The sequence below is a fragment of the Engraulis encrasicolus genome, chromosome 16, assembly GCF_034702125.1.
Source record: "Engraulis encrasicolus isolate BLACKSEA-1 chromosome 16, IST_EnEncr_1.0, whole genome shotgun sequence".
Lineage (NCBI taxonomy): Eukaryota > Metazoa > Chordata > Actinopteri > Clupeiformes > Engraulidae > Engraulis > Engraulis encrasicolus.
Window position 1 is genome coordinate 6,753,150 of NC_085872.1, and position 22,767 is coordinate 6,775,916.

General features: G+C 43.8%; 1 protein-coding gene across 8 annotated transcripts in view; it reads right to left on the reverse strand.

Annotated features, from left to right (window-relative positions):
* The window catches only part of myo9b (myosin IXb), a 46,206-nt gene that overhangs the window by 3,344 nt on the left and 20,095 nt on the right, over positions 1-22,767 (reverse strand). For 3 of the 8 annotated variants that reach the window (XM_063218458.1, XM_063218457.1, XM_063218464.1), the window contains exons 13-38: positions 22,323-22,518; positions 20,947-21,019; positions 19,418-19,510; positions 17,761-17,853; positions 17,413-17,452; positions 17,076-17,198; positions 16,007-16,087; positions 14,839-14,949; positions 14,410-14,532; positions 13,595-13,744; positions 12,381-12,526; positions 11,255-11,665; positions 10,516-10,597; positions 9,523-9,708; positions 8,022-8,116; positions 6,679-6,773; positions 6,237-6,421; positions 5,997-6,101; positions 5,374-5,541; positions 3,338-3,379; positions 2,890-3,001; positions 2,717-2,790; positions 2,321-2,513; positions 1,717-1,845; positions 686-791; positions 329-460 (exon numbers count right to left, since the gene is read on the reverse strand). In XM_063218458.1, the coding sequence (XP_063074528.1) occupies positions 329-460; positions 686-791; positions 1,717-1,845; positions 2,321-2,513; positions 2,717-2,790; positions 2,890-3,001; positions 3,338-3,379; positions 5,374-5,541; positions 5,997-6,101; positions 6,237-6,421; positions 6,679-6,773; positions 8,022-8,116; positions 9,523-9,708; positions 10,516-10,597; positions 11,255-11,665; positions 12,381-12,526; positions 13,595-13,744; positions 14,410-14,532; positions 14,839-14,949; positions 16,007-16,087; positions 17,076-17,198; positions 17,413-17,452; positions 17,761-17,853; positions 19,418-19,510; positions 20,947-21,019; positions 22,323-22,518 (3,344 nt within the window). The remainder of the gene's footprint in view (positions 1-328; positions 461-685; positions 792-1,716; positions 1,846-2,320; positions 2,514-2,716; positions 2,791-2,889; positions 3,002-3,337; positions 3,380-5,373; positions 5,542-5,996; positions 6,102-6,236; positions 6,422-6,678; positions 6,774-8,021; positions 8,117-9,522; positions 9,709-10,515; positions 10,598-11,254; positions 11,666-12,380; positions 12,527-13,594; positions 13,745-14,409; positions 14,533-14,838; positions 14,950-16,006; positions 16,088-17,075; positions 17,199-17,412; positions 17,453-17,760; positions 17,854-19,417; positions 19,511-20,946; positions 21,020-22,322; positions 22,519-22,767) is intronic. The other 5 variants (XM_063218459.1, XM_063218461.1, XM_063218460.1 and 2 more) reach the window with 5 other exon arrangements.

Consider the following 22,767-nt stretch of genomic DNA (forward strand, 5'->3'; position numbering starts at 1 on the left):
TCATTCAAAAGGTCACATACTCATCAGATATCAGCTGAATACCACGTGTAAGGTATCATTTTAAAGCGTAGAATTTGCACAATCAGAACCTATGATTTACTCAATATGCCCCACCTCTACTTGCCGCCTGTTTTCTCGTGGCTAGGCACAATTTTTTGGACTCCTATCAGTGTCCTATTAGCCAGCCAGTTAATCTGATTCTACAGAGAAAGTGCTGCAAGCATATGTGGTGGTCACCATTCACCAAGTATCTTTTCATGTTTTCATTGATCTTTGATGGCTTGCTCACTGAGAAAATCTAAATAAAAAAACAATTAAAAAAGCTTACGTGGTTGTCTTGCCAACGTCCTTCATGCTGAGGAAGGGGTCAGAAGAGTCGGGGCAGCGCAGAATGCAGGGGGCAAACACGATGGCCAAGGAGTTCGCCGACATCCGGTTGTGCTGTTCCTCCCTGGCCACTCTGTGAAAGGGGACATTCCATGGAAATGAACTGCCTGCATGTCATACGTTCGCTTGTTTGCTTAGTTAGACTTAGAGAGTTGATCTAACGTCTCCTAGAGTGTATTTGATGCCAGACTACTCTCTAAGAGTTGAGTTAACACTGTATTTTTTACTGTGTGAATATTTGTCACAGGATTCACATTAATGGGAGGTAATGTCATTTAAATACAGGGAAACCTCTCACCTCACAAGATGAAAAACAAGTCGCTCGAGGGTGTTAAAGTGAGACTGGGGAAGTTCCTCCGTGAGGCGATATACAGCGCGTAGCTGTTCGTGCTGCTCAGGAAGCTCTGCGTGGGAAATAGTAATAGTGCATGACCTGCATGGTGAATCGTTTCCTTGAAGGTATCTGCGTAAGGCTTCAAAGATGATGCAAGCAATCTGTCTGGACGGAAGTGAACTATTCAAATCAATAACTGTGATCTCAGGGTTCTCAGAAGACCTAATTTTGTATTTCTTCAAATTATGTAATTATGTAATAATTTATCACCCGGTGAGCAGATGGAATGTCTTCTGATTGGCTGAGCAGGTGTCCTTTATTCCCCGGTAGCAGGACACCTATGATGTCATGCAGGCGTGCGGGTGTCCAAGTTGCTTCTTTTCTAACTTTCTGGCGAAGTGCCGTTACTAGTTCTATCGCATCTGGTTGCCTAGTCAAGACCACGTCGTTAGTTCTATCGCATCTGGTTGTCTAGTCAAGACCCCGTTACTTATTCTATCGCATCCGGTTGTCAAGTCAAAAACCCAGTCGTCAATTCTATCGCATTTGGTTGTCAAGTCACCCCAACGTTCTGTGCGCTTCCTTACATGCCTCCGATAGAGGCGCGTCTCAAAAGACTAGGAAGTGGTGCCCATAGCAACATACCAAGCGCAGTGGTTAATCTACTTTCTCACGAAGCCTTAGATCAACATATTAATAAATTAATACTTAAATGCTGGTAACTGGGTGATAAGCGGAATAGCGGCCTTCGAGGTGTCCCGATATCAAGGGAAAATGGACTTGGCGAAGTGAACAGGCCTTCGGCTGCGCCGTCGGGCTGTTAGAACGCTCCGCCTCGTCCATTATTTCCCTTGATATCGAGACAACTCGTCGTCCGCTATTCCATTCATAATATAATACAATATGATATAATATAATATAATAGTCCAAACAACATCTTTGAAGATGAATCATTTAAATATATTCTGTGCCAAAAAGAAGAAAGGTGGGCCTACCTGCAGCATGTAGGAAGTCACTGTAGAGGTTATAGGTCATGAGGGGGTCTGGGAGCTCCCTGAGCCAGCGCTTGATAAGGCCTGTGATGGTGTGAATGGGGTAGTTCTCCAGATGGGCAGACTTGGGATCTACAAAGAAATAAACAGCACTGTGTTAAACCTTGCACACTGGCTGATGCCCTTACTGATTAGTAGTAAATACTATACTTAACTATACTATACGGTATGACAACAAATAATTAAAAATACTGGAAAAGGTTTTTACAAAAAAGAGAATTTTTAAGATCTAAAATGCATGAAAGTTGCTTTGTAGCCTGACACTACCCTACATTATTGACTTACCTGCTTCTCTGTGTAAGGTAAGCTAATGTCTCCATGCAGAAGGATAGTACAAATAAGCAAGCCCATAGTATAGCAACATATCACATTGTGCTGCCTCTATTTATAAGAATGAACTAACCTTGTCAATATACAGGGTTTTTTGGCTTGTTTCCAGTATTGCTTTTATCCATTTCATTTGTCAGTTCACTTCAATTACATGCAGGACAGAGAAAGTTAACAATTGGACACAGTACAGACAGCTGTATGAAGTTTTTTTCCGTACTTGTTTCCAGGATCTGGTGCAGCTCCCGTCCGCGACAGGCCGAGCCGGACTTGCGGTAGATGCCCTCCGTATACAGCCCATTCATCTCCACATGCTGAAGCAGCATCTCGATCACCATGGGAACCGGGGTGGACTTGTTGGTCAGGGCGCACACGTGCACTCCGAAGTGAAGCGTCCCCGGCTCATTCTCATTCTAATTCACATGTAAAACGATAACACAAAAGGGATGAATGCTATACTTAACTTAACACAACGTTCTTATGATTATGTGCAATTACAAACAAAATTACTTGTTGGGAGTACTGCAACTACCTAATAATATAAATACACAAAAATATAATACATTTTGACATGGGAACATAACTAATAGTCTAACCCTCTAACTGAAAGTCTAACCTTCATTGAGGTGCGTGTGGAGCAATCTGTGATGATCTTGCCGAGGCATTTCTTATGGCACACCATCTTGCACGCTGAAACATAAATATAAGGACCATTAGGTACAGATCTGAACAAACATCAATCGGAAGAACTCTATGTACAATCAGAAGCAAAGCATTCTGGGTACTCACAGCTGCACATGCAGGCCTTCTCCATGCCCCAGATGTAGGAGCCGCACAGGTCACATGTCTGCATGATGGTCACTTGATAGGTGCTGAACAGGTGGTCTAGAGGGCTGTCCATCTGCAAGGCAAGGCAGGGCAAGGAAAGTTTATTTGCACAGCGCATTTCGTACACAGATGCAATTCAATGTGCTTCACAAAAAAGTCAGAAGAAAAGAGTCAAAGAAAATTAAACATTAAGATAAGACATGAAATAATTAGAATCAAAGAAAATAAAAAACATATCTGCAGACATAAAAACACAGGTATGCTGAGAGGTGTGGTGTGAATGTCTATGAGATCACACAATGCACTTTTTTCTGCACTTCTAACTGCATGCATCAAACAGGTGATTTCATTCAGATTTCTTATTGACGTGGTGATGGAGATATGGGCTTGCAAGTGTGATTTTACTTACACATTTGTCTTTTTTCCTCTTCTGCTTTGACTTCTTGTTGAACTGTAAGGCAGGAAGAGTACTCATTCAAACTTAACAGCTTTGTTCCGATTGGCAGACAAGTACAACTGAAGAGTTTTGTTGAGAAATGTCGTATCCACCATTCTTGACTTTTGAATTGTATTATTGGAAATGACTGTTCAGACATCCTATCATCTCTGTGTGAATTCCTCTTTTTAAACCCATGTACTGTATATAAAATGCATTTTGCAATGCAATGCAATGCAATGCAATGAAATGCTCAATACAAAAACGTCAATTTCCCAAAATGTTCCAAAATGGATATGCGTCATTTTGCAATGAAGCTCTTCAACTGCTCTGGGCATCGTTTCCGAAAGGGCCTTAAGTACTACTTAACGCTACGTGCTACGTAAGTTCACACGTAACACCATCGTAGAGCTCACGGAGCGTTTCCCAAAGCCAACTTAGCAAAGAACCATCGCAGGTTGACACGTAACTCTAAGAGCAATCCACGAGTGGTCTAGAGTAGTCTTAACGCGCTAAGATTGATCGTAGCGGCATGGCACAGTGGAGACACCCACAGGATATGAAGGGAAAAGAAGAAACCTGCGCATAAGATTGCTGTTTTAAGACGCGAGAGGCATGGCACAGTGGAGACACCCATAGGAAAAGAGGAAACTTGCGCTTCAAGTTGATGTTTTAAGACGGGAGTGTAGCCTAAATATCATGGCAGCACAGTTGACACTGCAACGAAAATAAGAAGGTAACATTAATTGTGGATGTGTAGGCCTATACAATAAAAGTAATGTGTTTGGAAATATTTTACAGGTAGTAAAATAGTTCGACTGTGTTTGATAAACCTGGGCATAATTAAACTGTGATCAATCATAATTTGTGTGGGTGCTTCATCAACAAGAACAAGGCAAAATGAATAAGGGGCTTCGGCAACCAGAGACAAGAGTGTTGATGTCGGAAGGCCACTTCCGAAACTTTATTTATTTTATATTTTTTGAAGAAAAATGGTCAGCGAGTTGTTGCACCCTCTTTCATTTTCAAGTAGCCTAAGAAAGGGAAGGCGACGCCGAAAATACATGATAGTTGTAGGCGAAGGGTAAGCTATGACAAAAATTAAAAAGGCAGCGATGGGGATTCGTGTAGATTTTTTGTTTTAATAACAGCAGACTGCCGTGCAAAAATGTCCTCACAGTTGTGAAAGTCTTGAGCGCGCGGTACTTTGCGCACCGTTCACCACATGTGCCAAGCTCCTCTCCCTATTCCGACTCTAGTAGGCTAAGCAATAACAAAAAGGCAGCGAGGGGATGTGTCAATTTTGATGGACATTGTTTTTCATAACAGCATGCTGACGCGCTCCCGACATTTATCAAGCCTTGAACGCCTTGAGGTTGTAACTTTGCGCATCCCAATTCGGAACTCCAACTAGGCCTAGGCCTACTTGTCTTCTTAAATATTAAGCTGCAGTAGCCAAGTGCACGCGCTTTATCTGGGTCTTAACGGCGTAGCTCATTATTACCGTCAGTTGGGAGTTTTGCATGATTTCATCGTGTGTGTGCATTTTATTTCATTTGCCAACAATAACTCCTGTCGATAGTTGCAAACTGCTACAAATGTAGTCCCACCCTTATAGAAAACAACTTTTGATACTGACACACGCCTTACATTTTGTAAATGGTTTAGCAGCAGATGACGGCGCAGTTCACTCCGAGTACACTTCAGCACTACATATGTGGACAGCGATCCTTATGAGCGACGCTACGAATGATCTTAGAGGCTGTGCACGTGCGTTCATGTACGAGTGTCTTTGGGAAACAGTCGTAGGAAATCTAAGAACATTCGTAGGATCACTGGTTAACGACACACGTAAGGCTAAGAACCATCGTTATCGGGAAATGAGGCTCTGATTACGTCCTTGATTGTAAGTAGTTTTGGATAAAAGCGTCAGCCAAATGTAATGCAATGCAATGCAATGCAATGTAATTTAATGTTGTGTAATGTAATGCTGTGTTAGTTGCAAATACCTGAACAGGATCAGCCACCTCCTTCTTCATCTCTCCTCGTATAAAGCCGTCCAGAACCGACTGGAACAAGTTCACCACCAGCTGGACCTCCGCCTTCTTGGACCCAGCCAGGGAGGAGACTCTGCTCTCATAGCCTTTCATCAGAGCCTTGTAGCCAATGCTGGGCTTCTTTCAGGCCAAAAACACAGTAGAAACCATGGTGATCATTGACAGGGAGGGAGACACAGCCAATGATACAACAGACAGACGCCAATGTTTTGATCACTGTTTTTAATGGTTAATGTTATAAGAAAGGTACTTGGTGTGTTGAGTGTTCATCATTCATTCATAAATAATAAAGAAAAGTTATAATAATTGAAATGCCCTTCTGTAGCTAGTAATAAGAACACAAATGACCATGGATGTAGGGATAGAGATTTCCATGAACAACAAGTGTTGATAACTCTCTGACACAGAACACAGTATGTGTTGCTAGGTCACCAGTTGCTAGGTCACTAACGACCTTGAGTACTGTACCCACAGGTGTAGATACAAAACTCACAGATACAAAATTTACTAACAGGTACTGCATGTAGCGACCCGCTGCCATAGACAGCATCGTAACGTGTGTGTGTCTAACTCACCGATGAGTACATGCTCTTGATCTGCTCCCGGAAGTGGTTTGTGGCCATGAGGAAGATGCGCTCGGTCTCCGAAATCTCGTTCCCACGGTTGCGGAGATCATTCATCTGCATTAGGGAAGAAGTTGAAAAGAAACAAACTATTTTTTTACATGGACTTCATGAGGTCATACTACTAGACATTATCATGAAATCCATACAAACAATACTGATGGAATTTTCATGCAGATAAAGAATTCTGACCTGGTTGCCAAGGAACTCATCCAGGTGGCGCAGCTCGTCGGTGTCGGAGATCTGGCGGTCGAGGGATGCATTCCACTGCTCCTGGACACGTGTGGCGCGGCTGATCTTGATGGTGGGGTTGCGCCGGACGCGGCCAGACTGGCCAGACGGCTGACCTGAACGAGGCGAGTACGGAGATGAGCCCACTGTGCCACAGAGGGGGGAACGTCAGTGCGAAATGATAAAGCATGCAAAAACACAGCTGCACAGACAAGGATTTATATCTCTTAAACTCTTAATAAATAAGGATGCAAATAAAAAAATGTGCAAAAACACAGACACACAGAAGTGGCTTTACAGGCCATCCTTCCAACCCTTACGAAATGTGGATGCAAATTCTTAACATAATTCTTGACAGGGAAGGGACCAGGAAAGTTGTTTGGGGATGTGATGAAGAGACTACCTTGCTCTCTCTCTGCCAGGGTCTTGGCCATGGTGATTCTGCCATCCTCCGGCGTTGAAGCTCGCTTCTTCCGGAACTTACTGAAGAACCCCCCTCTGAGGCACATGATGAGGCAGCCATTTACAGTACGTTTTCACAAAGGCTATTACAGTAATCATGCTTAACAATAACAATAACAATAACAACCATAACAATATCGTATTGGAAATAATTACAAATAATAAAGGGCAACGATACAATGCACATAACAGCATGCTATGGCATAGAGCAGGGGTGTCGAACTGAAATTGATAGAGGGCCAACATTAAAATCTGAAATAAAGTCGTGGGCCAAATGTAATAATTTTTTTAAATGGACTAGAATTGTGCATGCATGCCCTTAATACTCATTTCAGCTTTCACTTTCACTGTCATGGTTAAATTTCACACATACTCTTTCCCATCATACATGGTAGTTTAAATATTCTCTTGCATATGAGGGTGAGCTGTTTCATTGGCCTGGGCCCACTCATATCCCTGTGACACACCAAATTTCATGTCAAATTTCATGTCTTGTTGTGCTATACATTAATGGTGTATAACTGTACTGCACATTTGAAATTATCTTGTGGGCCGAGTAAACTGACATCCAGTTTGACATCCCTGGCATAGAGCATAGAGCCATTCCATACTTTCTGCTAGTCTGTTGACCATGCTCTGCAGACTTGTCAGTTCTGAGTTTAGAAAGTAAAATCCTTGCCACATTTTCTTTCACAGGGGTCCCCTGTGAAGCTGCTCCAGTTCTACCTGGAGTGTTCTTTTTTTTGGCCTTTATTATTATAGGACAGTATGAGAGTAGACAGGAAATGACTGGGAGAGAGAGATGGGGCAGGGTCGGGGCATAACCCCCGCCAGACTCAAACCGGGGTCCTTGTGGGCAATGTAAGCCCAAAATTGGGGGGCTTAGTGCGCTGCGCCACAGTGCCCCCCTACCTGGAGTGTTCTATAACATTGGGTGATTCAGTGCTGATTAGAGAACATTTGTGGCAGGGATTTCAGTTCCTTAACCGAGGACTGACACCTATGCTGCCATACATCATAAGCAAAGTGCAAAGTGCAGTCACTACATATTTTGTCAAAATTCAGTTTAGACTGAAAATGGTCTTCATTACACCTTCTTTATCTTGTGACAAAGCCTTATGGTCCAAATGTGTCCCGTTTAAGAGACATTGCTATGTCAAATTTGCAGTAACTACAATATCCAGCCTTATGCAAAGGCTTTTAAGGACTTTTTCTTAGTTTCAAATTTGGCGTACTGCACTTTGCCTTTGTAGGACAGTGTGATGCTGGGAAGTTACAACGTACCTCTCTGGAGTGGTAGGCTGCGAGGGACACGTGCTCTCGCTCTTTCGTCTCTGCGTGCTGCCTTTTGACCCGTCAGGCTCGGTGGGCACATGAAACTGCAGGAGAGAACATCAGCATGAGAAAACACCCCCTTGCCTTTCACTGAGACACTCAGTTACCGCAACTGGCGTCTGTGTTTCAAGACAGAGAGGCAGAGAATGACCAGCGTTAATGACCAAAGGGTCGATGCTGCTGCAATGTTCAGACAAAATAAATGCAGATCGTGTTACAAGAGCACATCGAAAGGCTGTCCCAGTTAGAGGAGTAGGAGACAATAGTGTTAGATCACCCTCACCGCACATTAAACACCGGCAGGACTCCAGTAATCACAGCGAGATGCTGCACCCATCACCATGAGAGCAACGCATAACAAGAAAACACCCAACCAGGACCCCGCCCTGCTGATGAAACCACAACACACACACACACACACCCCAAACACACACCCATCACTGCTCTTCGTGCCAACTCCATGTTTTTTTTTTCCCACCACAAGTAGATGGCATGCAAGCAACTCCCACTTTGACCTTTTTTGCCATAGGTAATTTGGAACCTTCTCTGAGGCATCCAGGTGGAAAACAGTAGGGTTTGGTCTATCAATTTTGTAGATCATGTGTGTCTGATTTTCCAAAGGCCAAAGTGTTAGTATTTGTGTAATGCCTTCACTAAAATAACCCACATAATCTCTTGACAAGCAAGAGTCTACACAGAGAGAGGGAGATTTTCTTCACAACTATTGTATGTTTAAATTAATACCAGGTACAACCGTTAATGCCCCATTCACATCATACTTGAATATATACGTTAGCAGAGCTCTAAATTAACAGCCAACTGGCCAAATGCTGGTGAAAAATCAATTTGGCTGATAGAAAAGGCCAACTTACTAGCCAATGTGACCCATTAGTGATTGTGCATTTGGCTATTAAGATAAACATCTATTTGCCATTTTGGCTGTTGATTAAAAAAGTTAATTTAGGGTCCTGTACGTAAGTATATTGTAAGTATTCTAGATATGGGTTACGATATTTATTCCAGCTCTCTCTGTCCAAAACAGCACAGGATTCATTCCTTCATTCATCCTAATACTCAGGCCCAGTATCAATACATATCATGCAGGAACTATTCCATGACTCCAACGCACAGTATAACCATGTTAAAATGTTGCAAGGCTTGTCTCTTTTTTGTGACAAAAAAGGTCAGAAACCAGCTTTGAGATGAGATGAAAGGAACACTGAGGCACAGTCTTGACAAAGTATAGCACAGCTGGTTTCGCTCCGCGCCGAGGCTGAACCATGCAAACTTCAGCTTTGCCTTTCACGGCTCCGCCTTTCCTGAGGTCAACATGTCCGCATGCATGACAATATTCATTCATGCGTTTGTTCAAAGATGAGTTTGTTTGTTTGTTTTGTTGCAGCGTGCACATGTTGGGGTGTTTTTTCTCTCATCACATGGAGTTGGGTACCTTCACCCGCCTCTCGAGGAGCACGGCGCCGATACTGGCGCGGGTGGGCACTGCGGGACTGATGGGCGGCAGCGGGAAGCTCCAGAACTCCACGTCCCTCTTGTCACTGCTCTTAAACACCAGCCCGCTGCGGGCCTGCGCCAGACGCCGCTTACGCTTGGGTCGCTTGCGGTAGCGTACTTTAACCTAAATAGGGAGTGGAGTGGAGTGGGGTGGTTTTTTTTTTCTTCGGGAATGAGGAGTCCGCATACTTAAAATCCTTTTTTGTTGTTTTTTTATTTCATGGCTGGATTACGTTTCGACTTTATCATTCTTCATCAGATTGTCAAAATGTAATCCATCCATGAAATGAAGTTTAAGTGTGCAGACTCCTCAATCCGAAAATTACAGTCAGCCTTTGTCCTGCACCTTTTCCTGGGATGTGCACAATCTTCACTATCAACAGTTTCTTCTTCAAACAACCCAATTTTGGGAAGCAAAACAGACATGACACTTTGTTTGTTCACTAGGGATCACCTGTTGGGTCTTCTTGATACGAGAGTAAGAAGGATATCTTATCTGTAAGGAGCATATCCAGTCACCTCTGTTGAGAATGTCATAGCTAATATTAAAATATCTGAAACTTCTTTTTCAAAACCTTATTTGTCAGATACGTGTACTGAATGTCGAGGGAAAAGCATTTCCTGCGTTCCCCTTGAGCATGCCTCACACAATAACCTTTCCTGAGCACTTTCCTGTGAGCACAAAAACAATTGGCCACAACGCAAGGATAGAACAGATGCAGCGTGACTGAGTAAAAACAGTGCAAAAGTTATTTCTCACTCCGATGTCATCACTGGAGGCTTCAAAACAGTGTAAAGTACAAAGTAGTGTAAATAACACCAAAAACCCAAAACCACCCCAAAAGAAAGTTCTACATTCAGCTGCTACATTACATTTCCTTGAATTTTCTACTACTGGAAAATGGCGCTCCATTGTGATGTCATGTCCTACCTCTGCAGGAGAGCCAGAGCTGTCGGACTCCGAGGAGCTGATCTTGGAGACGTTGTCCAGAGAAATGGACTTCCCCTGAGACCTGGTGAGGGTGGACACATTCAGCAATGTTACAAACAAAACCTTGATCTCTAGAGGTTAACACGTCAGACAGGCTTTTTAGCACAACAGTTTAGTATGGTTTTCCCATTTGCAGCTATGTGTGATTGCAATTTCAAACCAAAAGAGTCCACGATACAAGTGAAGTTCAGTAATACAATTGTAAGATCAATAACCATATCCCTCAAATGGCCACACAGTATGTCCCTGTGCACAAACCTTCTGTAATGCGGACTGCATTTTGAGGCTTGGAGGTACATTTTACAAAAGAGTGAATAATCAGAAATCACTGTACATTGTACAGTACATTGATTGATGTCCACTAGTATATTTTTTCCAAATAAGAAGTGAACGACAGTCAGTGTGCAGTGACTTCTGAGTAGCCTCTTACAACAGATGTGCCCATCGACGGGCCTATTCACTCTTTGCTGACAAAACTCATAACAACATTGCTATGGCAATGCAAGTCTTAAGTAACAGATTTAGATTCCCAATTACCATTTGGGGACAATGATGTTATAACAGAGGCTCTGCGCTAAGGGGTTAATGTCCACTACTTATTATATTTCCAAATAAAAAGCGAACGCTAATCAGTGTGCCGTGATTTCTGAAATTCTGATTAATGCTGAAAACGTCTTACTGTAGCCCCTTGAGCCGGAGGTGCTGTGGCCGCTGGACATCAGGGCTGCTGGTCTCCTGCTGCCCCTCCTCGCTGCGCCGCTCCCGCCACTTCTCCGCCTTCTCCTTCATGTCTGCCGTCTTGGTGTACCGCTGCAGGGACGACGTGCTGTACGGCTCCTCCGACTCGCCCTCCTTCTTTGGTTGGTCGCTTCCGTCCTTCAGCGCTGAGGGGTCTTGGCCATGCTTGCCCTCCTCCTCCTCTCCTCCTTTGCCACCTCGTGGCTCCTCGTCCTCGCCGTTGAGCTTCTCCTGGCTGCCGCTGCTGCTGGACTCGGGCACTGGGGGAAGAGGCTTCCTCTGCTTGTCTCCCGGAGCTGCTTTGCCTTGGTCCTCCGCTGCTTTGTCCTTCTCCTCCTCTGATAAGGTCCTGCTGTGGACAGGTGACAATAAGGACAGAGAACAGTCAGAAGAAGTCAGTCTGTGGTCTATTATAATATTTACCTTTCGGCAGGTATTATTTAGTTCAAAATGACCCTTTTGAACACCTCTGTAGTTTGACAGGTGCGTAGGATATTATCCCAGTGGGGTTGTCATTCAAATCCGGCACACTGTCCATTTCACCAACAAACTTTAAAACAACGTTTCAGTCATCCGACCTTCGTGGTTGGATGACCGAAATGTTGTATTAAAGTCTGTTGGTGAAATGGACAGTACCTAGTGGACAGTGGAAGTGGACAGTAACTAGTGACAGGTGTCATTCACCTGTCACTAGTTGAGAAGGTGACAATCACACCAGAAATCTGAAATGATGCGGCCATCACCTGTTAAATGGCTGTCATTCAGGTAAGAATGTGAATGTGACGCCGTGACCATCACTATGGCTGTGGGTGTGTTCTGACTGTCACGGCAACAAGCCTGGCTCTTCGGTGTAGCAGTCAGAGCCCTGGTTTAGTATCCCAGAAGGTCCGGGTTCGAGTCCCGGCGGGGCAACTGTACTCCCTTCCTTCGCTACAGTAAAATAGTAACCTTATTACCTCTTGTGGTTACCTGTGGTCCAGGTAAAAGAGTGTGGAGTATTTGCCTTATTATTACCTCCTGTGGCTACGTGGTCCTGGTAAAAGAGTGTGTAGTATTAGCCTTATTACCTCCTGCGCATGGCTAGCTTCTGCATCTTCTTGAAGCTCTCGCGCCGACTCAGGTACTCTGCCCGCTGGTGAGACTCGCGCCACATCGATTGGATGAGGCGGGCGGCCTTCCATCGCCGTCTCTCACTGAAGTTCCGCCAGGCCCGCTAAACACAGAAGACACAGGAAATTACCTCATTTGTCAGTCATCATTCATCATCGGAAATTCTTTAAAAAAGAATGCTTTGGGGCTTTCAGTGCCTACTCGTCAGGACAGTCAAGTTGGTGGAAGAGAGAGAGATGGGGTAGGGTTGGGATATGACCCAGGTTCGATTCTAACCAGGGTCCCCATGAACGCATATCCTACACCAAAACATCATTGTTCACCACATACAGTATATCAGGCTGGGAGGCAGGTAGATGAGTCCCCTCTATGGGATGGTTTCTATTCAAGGATTTGTTTTTTGTTCTGAACAAAATATCCATTTATCAAGAAACCAATCCAAATAAGTTATCGCTATACACCGTAGTTCACTTGTTCATTTTGCAGTAAGAGAGTGGGTGGGTAGATTAGGAGCAATATAGTGTATAAATGCCCCTAACATCCAGTACATACTGTATACAGGTATCTGTGGCGTCCACCAGTGGGGGTATTGGCTTACATACCAGGTTACTGTAGGCTGATCATTGGCTGGTGGGGCATTAGGCCAGTGTTGGCTCAGATTAACTTTGTGGGACAGTGTGCTGGGTGTTTACCCTGTCAGCAGAGTTTGATTACCAAAGGCATTCTGAGCAACTGCATTCCCTCACTTGGCCTGCCACTGCTCTGCTCTGTTTTGAACTATAAACACTGTCACAAACGCTGCCTATCCGCTGGAGGCTGTAGTTTGGATTGGCTCGAGTTAAGGTAAACTAGATTGCTTTCCCCCTTGGGCAGGCTTCCCACATTACCAGCACAGACCCTTATTTTCACATTTGACTACCCAGTATCATGTGGTCTTATCCAAGAGATGTTCAATCATTAGCTATGTGGTATGCTATTGTGTACTGTATGTAGGGTCACCCGGCCTTGAATATTACAAAGCAATAGAGGACCCACAACTGTGACCTTATAAAATATATTTAACTAAGTCACTCTATTTGAGCACATCCGCTACCCATAGACATCTAATGCTCTCCACCAAAGAAGAAAGAAAAAGCAATATCAATCAATCAGTCAATACGGTAACTCATGCCTGTATGATGATGGCGGAGTCTTTCTTGTAGAGGTAGTGCTTGCGCATGAGGCAGGCCTTGAACCAGCGCTGCAGGGTGGTGATGCTCTTCATGACTGTTCTGTGCAGCGTCTCCTGGAGCCGCTGACGTTCAGACTCCCGCAGGAACACCTGGGGAGAGGAGAGGAGGGGAGGGGAGAGGAGGGGAGAAAGGAGGGCAGAGTAGGAGAGGAGAGGAGAGGAGGGGAGAAAGGAGGACAGAGTAGGAGAGGAGAGGAGATGAGAGGAAAGGAGGAGAGGAGAGGAGAGGAGAGGAGAGGAGAGGAGGAGGAGAGGAGAGGGGAGGAGGAGAGGGAGGAGAGATTAGAGGAGAGGAGAGGAGAGGAGAGGAGAGGAGAGGAGAGGAGTGTAGAGGAGAGGAGGAGAGGAGAGGAGAGGAGAGGAGAGGAGGAGGGGAGGGAGAGGAGAGGAGAGGAGAGGAGAGGAGAGGAGAGGAGAGGAGGGGAGACGAGACGAGACGAGACGAGACGAGACGAGATCTGTCAGTAGTGCAGGTTCATGTCCGGTAACTGTACAAATGGTTTTAACAGGGAGATTGTGTATCCCATGGGGCAACCACATGGCATGGATATGAGCTTAATGAAACTGTACAGGCCACTGTGAACAATTATGACATACACTATCCACTTAAGAGTGAATGATTGTTTCCTGTTTAAAATGCACCAACCACTTGGCACAACATTTGGCTAGTTGTTGATGCAGGTTCCCACTTTTGGATGGCATCAGTGATACATGGTCTTAGATCTTGAATCGTGTGTGTGGTAGTAGATATGTACCTTTGTTTGGCCAATCTGGTAGTTTGTCTCTTTCACGTCCAGCTTTTGGAGTAGGCTTGTGATGTCCTCTTTTGGTGACTGAACTTTCTTTGGCAATAACACTTGAAAATGGTTTACAAACTCCTGAGAGAATGAGAAAGATAATAACATGATTATTCTGCCTTAGCATTACCCATTCCCTCAAAAATAGACACACAGACTCTCTCTCTCTCTCTCTCTCTCTCTCTCTCTCTCTCTCTCTCTCTCTCTCTCTCTCTCTCTCTCTCTCTCTCTCTCTCTCTCTCTCTCTCTCTCTCACACACAACACACACACACACACACACACACACACACACACACACACACACACACACACACACACACACACACACACACACACACACACACACACACACACACACGCTGCTCTGGCCAATAAAATGAAACTACCTTGAATGTGTACTTGGCCCCATAGCCTGATCTGCGAATGCAGACGGTCTCCAGCATGCCTGTGTACCGGAGCTGCCGCAGCACCAGGGCCTCGTCAAACTGCATCTCCAGCTGAAAGCAGCACAATACATTACATTACATTACATTACATTACATTACATTACACTACATTACATTACAATTGGCAGCCACTTTTTAACCAATAGAGTCTAGTCTGGACTGGGTCAGCTGAAGCATTACTGCAGTAACTAGTAAACACATCAGCGCAGCACACGTGTAAACCACTCACGCTAACAACCATTACATTGCATTGCATTACATTACATTACACTGTACTTAGCTGATGCTTTTATCCAAAGCGACTTATAGATATTTACAGGGTATTGGTTACAGTTAAAATGTAGAGCAATGTGAAACCAGCACATCATGGTGAATGGTAAGTGGACTTAATTTATGTATATAACGCCTTTCCACTCCTTTGTGCACTCAAAGCAATATACATCAGCGCAGCACACACATGGGTAAACTACTCACACTGACAACCTAACTGAAGTTGACCAAAACACTCAGAAGCACAGGCTACAATTAAAATGGTAAATGGACTGCATTTACGTTGATAGTGCCTTTCCTTTGAGCACTTAAAACACTTTACATTGTATGCCTCTCACATTCACCCGTTCACAGTCATACATGTATTCACACACCAGTGGCAGTGGCTACCACGCAGGATACCACCCTGCAACCAGGAGCAATTTGATGTTAAGTGTCTTGCTCAAGGACCCATCGATGGGGTCAGGTGGAGCAGGGCTCAAACCTGCAACCTTCTGGTTCTTGAGCAGACCATTATAAAGACTTAGAAAATAAATAACTAATGATGAACAAAACATTAACACATTTCTGTAAATGAGTGGAAAATGTTATGTTAATATTTTATATTTATCAAAACATTAAAAAAAATGTACACTAAAAAATACCTCTGTTAAGAGGTTTGTAAAATCTTGAATATATTATTTGTAGATATTTTATAAAGCATTAATAAAACTTCGTAAATCATAAAAATATTTGTTTATGTTTTGTTCATCATTAATTAGTTATTCACAAAGTCTTTATAATGCTTTTTATGCATCCATTAATATAAAATGTTAACCAGCATTTTTCCCTGACTTACCTTTTCAGCATTGGAGCGGATGCATCGTACGAAGAACGGCTCTGCCTTCTTCAGGTTTCCCAGTAGTTTGCTGAGGGAGGACTAGAGGAAGGGAGATAAGGGGGAAGCACATGAGAAGCACACTATGGGTATAAGGCTCAGAGACAACGGGAAGCACATGAGAAGCACACCATGGATATACGTGTAACCGGCCACCCGGGTATTTTGTTTGTGAACGTGCGTTACACTCCTTTTTGGGGGAAAACAAACCGAATGTCTCATTAACTTACATTAGTCCATTGCTAAGGGGGCATTGGCAGGCTTATGATGAGGTCAAGGGGGAATTGGCAGGCTTATGATGAGGTCCAGGGGGGCATTTGTTTAAAAAAGTCGAGAACCAATGAACTAGAGAGTGGGAGAGTGACATAAACAGGACAGCAGGGATACATGACTGTATTGATTTCCCATGAGCACCCCATTAGGGCTGCACCATACATCATCAACATCTAGAATCTGATCACCGGTCCCAGTAGACAATTACTGTAAGTAGAAAATGACTGTAAGTAGGTTTTCTTTTGTCCCTGTTTCTGTTAACCTACTGAACGCAGGTCATTAACAACTACCATCCTGTAATGTCATGTATGTGGGTGGTGGGCTGTGGTGGATATGCACTTGAGTGTCTCTATGGGGTCACTTTATGTATGTATGTATGTATGTATGTATGTATGTATGTATGTATGTATGTATGTATGTATGTATGTATGTATGTATGTATGTATGTATGTATGTATGTATGTATGCATGTATGTATGTATGTATGTATGTATGTGTGTGTTTATTGATGTTTTCGTTTTTTGTTTTTTGGCATCATGTGTATCGGTGTTGTGTGTATGTGGCAGCTATGTATGTCCAAGACAAATTTCCTTCGGGACCATTAAAAGAATCTTGAATCTTGAATCTACTTGGGTTGCTCTCAGAAGGTGATAAGTAGCAGAGCTACACTGATGGGGGAGGACTAAAAGATAATACACAGAGGCTGGACAGCTATGACATGACACCTGTTGTAAACAACCAGAGGGGGGCGTGGTACCTGGAACTGGGCACTGATGCTTGGGGGCTTTTTCTTGGTGTGCAGGTGGAGCAGGGACCGGCTAACACGATTGTGAAGTGTGAGGCCCACAATGTGCTTCAGGGACTTGGAGTCAATGAGGTTCTACAGGAGAGAGAGAGAGAGAGAGAGAGAGAGAGAGAGAGAGAGAGAGAGAGAGAGAGAGAGAGAGAGACAGAGACAGAGAGAGAGAGAGAGAGAGAGAGAGAGAGAGAGAGAGAGGTAGACAAGTTGATCGACAGAATTGCAGAAAATACATTTGTCTTAATCCAGCATTCACTTGCAAGAGCAATTTCAAGACATCAGACTGGACATTTACCTTTGGGATGATCTGTTTGTGTCTAGATCCTCTGTTCTTCCTGTTCATGTTTCACAGAGAAAACATTTAAGTCAAGTGCTAGTCAGTAGTATTGTATAGACAGTAGTATTACTAAATAAATAATTAAAACCATGATAAAAATGCCATCTCAAATGATAAAGTATTTTACTTAATTGATTATTTTAATATTATCTTTTTTTATTTTTTTTATTTTTTATTTAATTCAAGGACATACCATTAAACAGTGTTCAGAATCACGCATACATAAATCACATAACATACACGCATCATGACATGTGATAAGGGTGGGGGAACGTGGGGTGGGGGAACGTCCACAGTCAGACTCACACAGACAGGCGACTAGGCTTTCTCCTGTGAAACACAGCCGACTGGTGCTGGCTCTGCAGCCTGACAGACGTGCAGCCTTGATCATGCAACACCCTGATTCAGCCCGGACCACAGAGGAGGAGAGGACACGACAGGATAGGAAGAGGAGGCCACCATAGGAAGTGTTTGGAGAGGGAGAAGGTTAGAAGAACACACACACACACACACACATAAACAGTAGGGCTGTAACGATACAGTACATACCAAGCTGTAGCAATATTGTATGTACCGAACCGAGATATCGCGATACATAATCGCGATACTATATCGCTGTGAAAGACAGCAGTGTCGTGCAGGTTGCTGTGGCCAAGACCCCGTCGTTAATTCTATCGCATTTGTTTGTGAAGCCAAGACCCCCTTATTAATTCTATCGCATTTGGTTGTCAAGTCAAAAAAACAGTCGTTAGTTCTATCGCATTTGGTTGTCAACTCGCCCCAATGTTCTACGCGCGTCCTTACACGCCTCTGATAGAGGCGCGTCTCACTAGATTAGGAAGTGGTGCCCATAGCAACGAACCAAGCGCAGTGGTTAATCTACTTTCTCACAAAGCCTTAGATCAACATATTAATAAACGAATACTTAAATACTGGCAACCGGGTGATAAGCGGAATAACGGCCTTTGAGGTGTCCCGATATCAAGGGAAAATGGACTTGACTGCGCCGTCGGGCTGTTAGAACGCTCCATCTCGTCCATGCTTTTCCTTGATATCGGGACACCTCGTCGGCCGTTATTCCTTACTTATTACAGCCTCTGGTAACCTATTCTACTAATAAACTATCATAGTTTTAAATTAGAATTTAATTTTATAATATTGGCACGTGAAAAAAAGAAAATGAATCAATGAATTAAAAAGATACATGTAAAAAATTGTGGGGTGTACAGGTATTGAACCGTAGGTCAAAAATCATGATATGAACCGAATCGTGAGTTGTGTGTATTGTTACAGCCCTAATAAACAGGGAACACACCAGGGGAAAACACAACACAGAGCAATCAAAGAGAGGGGTTAGATGGATATTGAAACCGATCACCAAAGGAATTTACAAATGCCCACTTGCAAAGAAGCTGGGATGAACAAACAATTTGATTTCAAAGTGGAACCATAACCCATGCCGTTTCTACAGTGGTACATGTGACTTTGTACTGTTAGTTACATTCTGAAATGTGATTTGAAAAAGGGATTCCTCACACACACATACATACACATCTATACAAAGAACATCCATGCACGCAGGTACACACCCACACAAATGCATGCAAACACAACAAGGCACACTCAGGCATGCACACACACAAGCACGCAGGCATGAACGCACGCACAGACACACACACACACACACACACACACACACACACACAAACACACACACACACACACACACACACACACACACACACACACACACACACACACACACACACACACACACACACACACACACACACACACACACACACACACACACACAAACACACACATCACATTGCTCCACACCACATGGTTTCGCCAATCAAGGCAGAAACAACAGACAGACAAAACAGTGAGGAGAGGCAGCAGCTCCCATTCGCTGACATCCAGTCTGACCAGATTTGTAGACCAGGCCAAGTGAACTCACTTCTTCTTTTCAAACGTGGCAAAGATGTCCTCGAACACCTCCAGGGGCACCTCCTCGGAGCGATCGAATGAGAACTCGGTAATGCAGCTTTGGCTGGAGGGATAACAAAGGGAAGCACACGTGTCACGTCATGGTTCATAACTGCAGTTAAAGAGTCTGTGTTAGGCTCACCTAACATAAACAAACATAGGGGGAGATGCTTATAGCTTATGGCATCATTATGCAGATCTAATGACATAGTCTTGGAATGCAACACCGTGGCATTCCACACTAACACTTAAGTGTAAAAGAGAAAGCTGAACTCTTCCTTGCGTTTCATGGGCTTCTTTCACATAATCATTTCCTACAGCAGTGGTTCCCAAACTATTTTTCTGCTGGGCTCCCCTTTTGGATCTGAGAATATTTTCATGACCCTACACCTCCCTCCACGCTCCATTTTCCAAAGGCACACATGTATTTTTGCTAAGATGTAATGTAAATCACAGGAAATGTAAATACATGCATGCATTACCCACTGAGGTTAATATTTACTAACAATGTATGGAAAAGGTTATAAAACCATATATTCAAGGTTTTATGCTAACAGTCCCTTCTGACTGAGACCGCCCTTGCAGTACCTCCATGACCCCTTCAGGGGCCCTGACCCACAGTTTGGGAACGACTGTCTGACGAGGTCTCAGTCAGCAGTTAGAGCGAGGAGGGCTATTGTGGGACCAGGAAGTTAAAAACTAGCCACTTTCCCCCTTTAATACACATCGTTTTGCTGGCTAGCCGATCTGTCTTCAGCATCTTGAGTATAGCCTTGCTCACAACAACCAGCCAATTCACAGCCGGTTGGATGCAATTTGTCACAGTTTTTTTCCTAGGTGTTTTTTATTTGTCAGCGGGTGGCAAACCTATGACCTTTGTCATCCTTTGCACTCCCACTTCATCAGTACAGACAAACACACAAACACACCATGGTGTCTACATCTGCACGTAAAATGCTAAAAATAGGAGCTGACAGGAAGTAGGCTGAAATGACATCATAATGCATCACTGAAAGACATGTGGGTGTTGCTTAGTAAAAGACTTAAGTTACTGTAATGAGCGACACAAATCTATTTCCTTTTCTCTCGAACTATGCTATTTAAATTTGAAAACTGCTGAAGGCACCGTATTGGATGTACGCTCTACTACTCTTTGTTGTTCTGATGTTATGAAATTAGGCGTTTCAATGTTACGATCGCTTCCAGACTTATCTAATTTAGTACAATTATTACTTTGTGTGTGTGTGTGTGTGTGTGTGTGTGTGTGTGTGTGTGTGTGTGTGTGTGTGTGTGTGTGTGTGTGTGTGTGTGTGTGTGTGTGTGTGAGCACTTTCTCACCGGACCTAACCCCGGAAAATTGGCACCTTTTTGATTTGAAAGTGTATTTGAAAGCACTTTCAGTCAACTATATAGTTCTGATATTGTGCTATACATGCTGTTGTTGTTGTTTTTATTGTTATTGTTGTTGATATTGATATTGTTAGTGCTTAGTCACCTTACCTCATCATCCTCTCCATAGGTGAGCTTTTCCTTTTTTCGCCCATTGACTGGCGAGAGTAGCGCCGAACTCGATCTATAACCAGACAGACAGACAGACAGACAGACAGACAGACAGACAGACAGAGAAAACCAGGTCAAACCACAAAAACTACCTCCTGAACACCAAACGTCATTATGCTGCTCCACTTCTGCACAGCTGCACGTCACAGTTTGGAGAAATGCTCGGCACTTGCGGTCTGAGGCTTGCGTGCTGATAAAAATTATCACAATTTAACAGAGCAACATGTTGCCTTGTATACACAACAGGAAGGTGAAAGAAGATTGTAACCTTTCAAACGTGTGAAACCCTTTCAGTAGTCAGAGATAGCCTACCGAAAGATGAGACGTGTAAGATGTGATATGACACAATCTTTTGAGTTGACCACATACTGTATTCTGCTCTGTTCCTGCTACCCCACATATAGTAAGTCTGCAAGTGTCACTCAAAATAGCATCTTCACTCCTACTTCTAATGTACAATGGTGAATTTCATGAACAGAATGTAGTTCCTAGAAAACAAAAAAGTCGGTGTCTGTGAACCGTGTGTCACTTGGTGCGTCTACTCAAAAATCATTAGAATTACTAAAACGTATTTTTAAAAAGAGACTGGTGCAAAATAATATATATTAATTAATACTATATCATAATACATTAATAAATAACAAATATGCCTATGAACATAAATTGTAGCAACAGACATTTTGGGTCTAGCCAATTCTTGACTTTGACTTGATTCTTGACTTGCCACACTCTTAGCGCATTCAGGCCGACTGAGAACCGTGCTGGAGCCCGTTCCCGCACCTAATCGCGAACCGACTGTCGTGTTCACGCCACAGATGTTTGCGTTCGCGAACCAGAAAATTGGTTCGCAATGCGAACCGCAAAATACTAGGTTTTTCTCTGCGAACCGTGACGACAGCGTGGTCGTCAGCAGGTTCATCCGGGTAACACAGTCACGTGCGGAAAAAGTTCAGAGCCCGGTATGAACACAGGCGGTTCGCAGACAAACACTTTAGTGCCGAACGTAACTGGTGCGAGCACCGACACCGGCTCCGTTCTGGTCGGCCTGAAAGCCATATCTGTGTCATGAGTGGATGCTTTGTGTCTCAGCGCCTCCTCACATAGCACATCTGCAGAATGTCTTTCCTAAATTTTGATTAATCTCTCTCCTGGTTACTAACATCATTGTTTGGGTGTAGTCTGCCAAAGTATACCTGTGCATTTTATGACACTCTCAGGTTTCCATGTTGTGTACCTATATGTACTGTGTACCTATATGTACCTGTTACGTACTGTACCTGGGTCCTGTGTGACCCTCTCAGCTTGCCGTACTGTACCTGGGTGCTTGGTGATCCAGCGCCTCCCTGCCTCGTTGAACGCGGCCAGGCTGCGTATGGTGGCGCGCAGGATGCCCCAGCGGAACACTGCGACCGGGTCGGCACCGATGAGCTGGCGCAGGAAGCTGCGCTCACTGCTCCGCAAGAGGGCCACGATGTCGGGACGCATGTGGTCCGTGTTCTTCTCACGGAAGTCCTGAGGCATGGGCAGCAGGGGGGTGGAGATTAACTTTACGAAACAATTCAAAACATTTGCAAAGTATATAGTAAGTATATAGTAAGTAAGAGTGATGGTGACCATGGCCTCAATACATACTTGTAAGTATTGTCTCTGTTATTGTATTGTACTGAACCAGCATCTTCCATAATTTACCATCTTAGTGTGTTGTTACTTAGTGTGTTTTCGTGTGTTGATACAAAAAAATCACCCTGCAAGAATAATCAA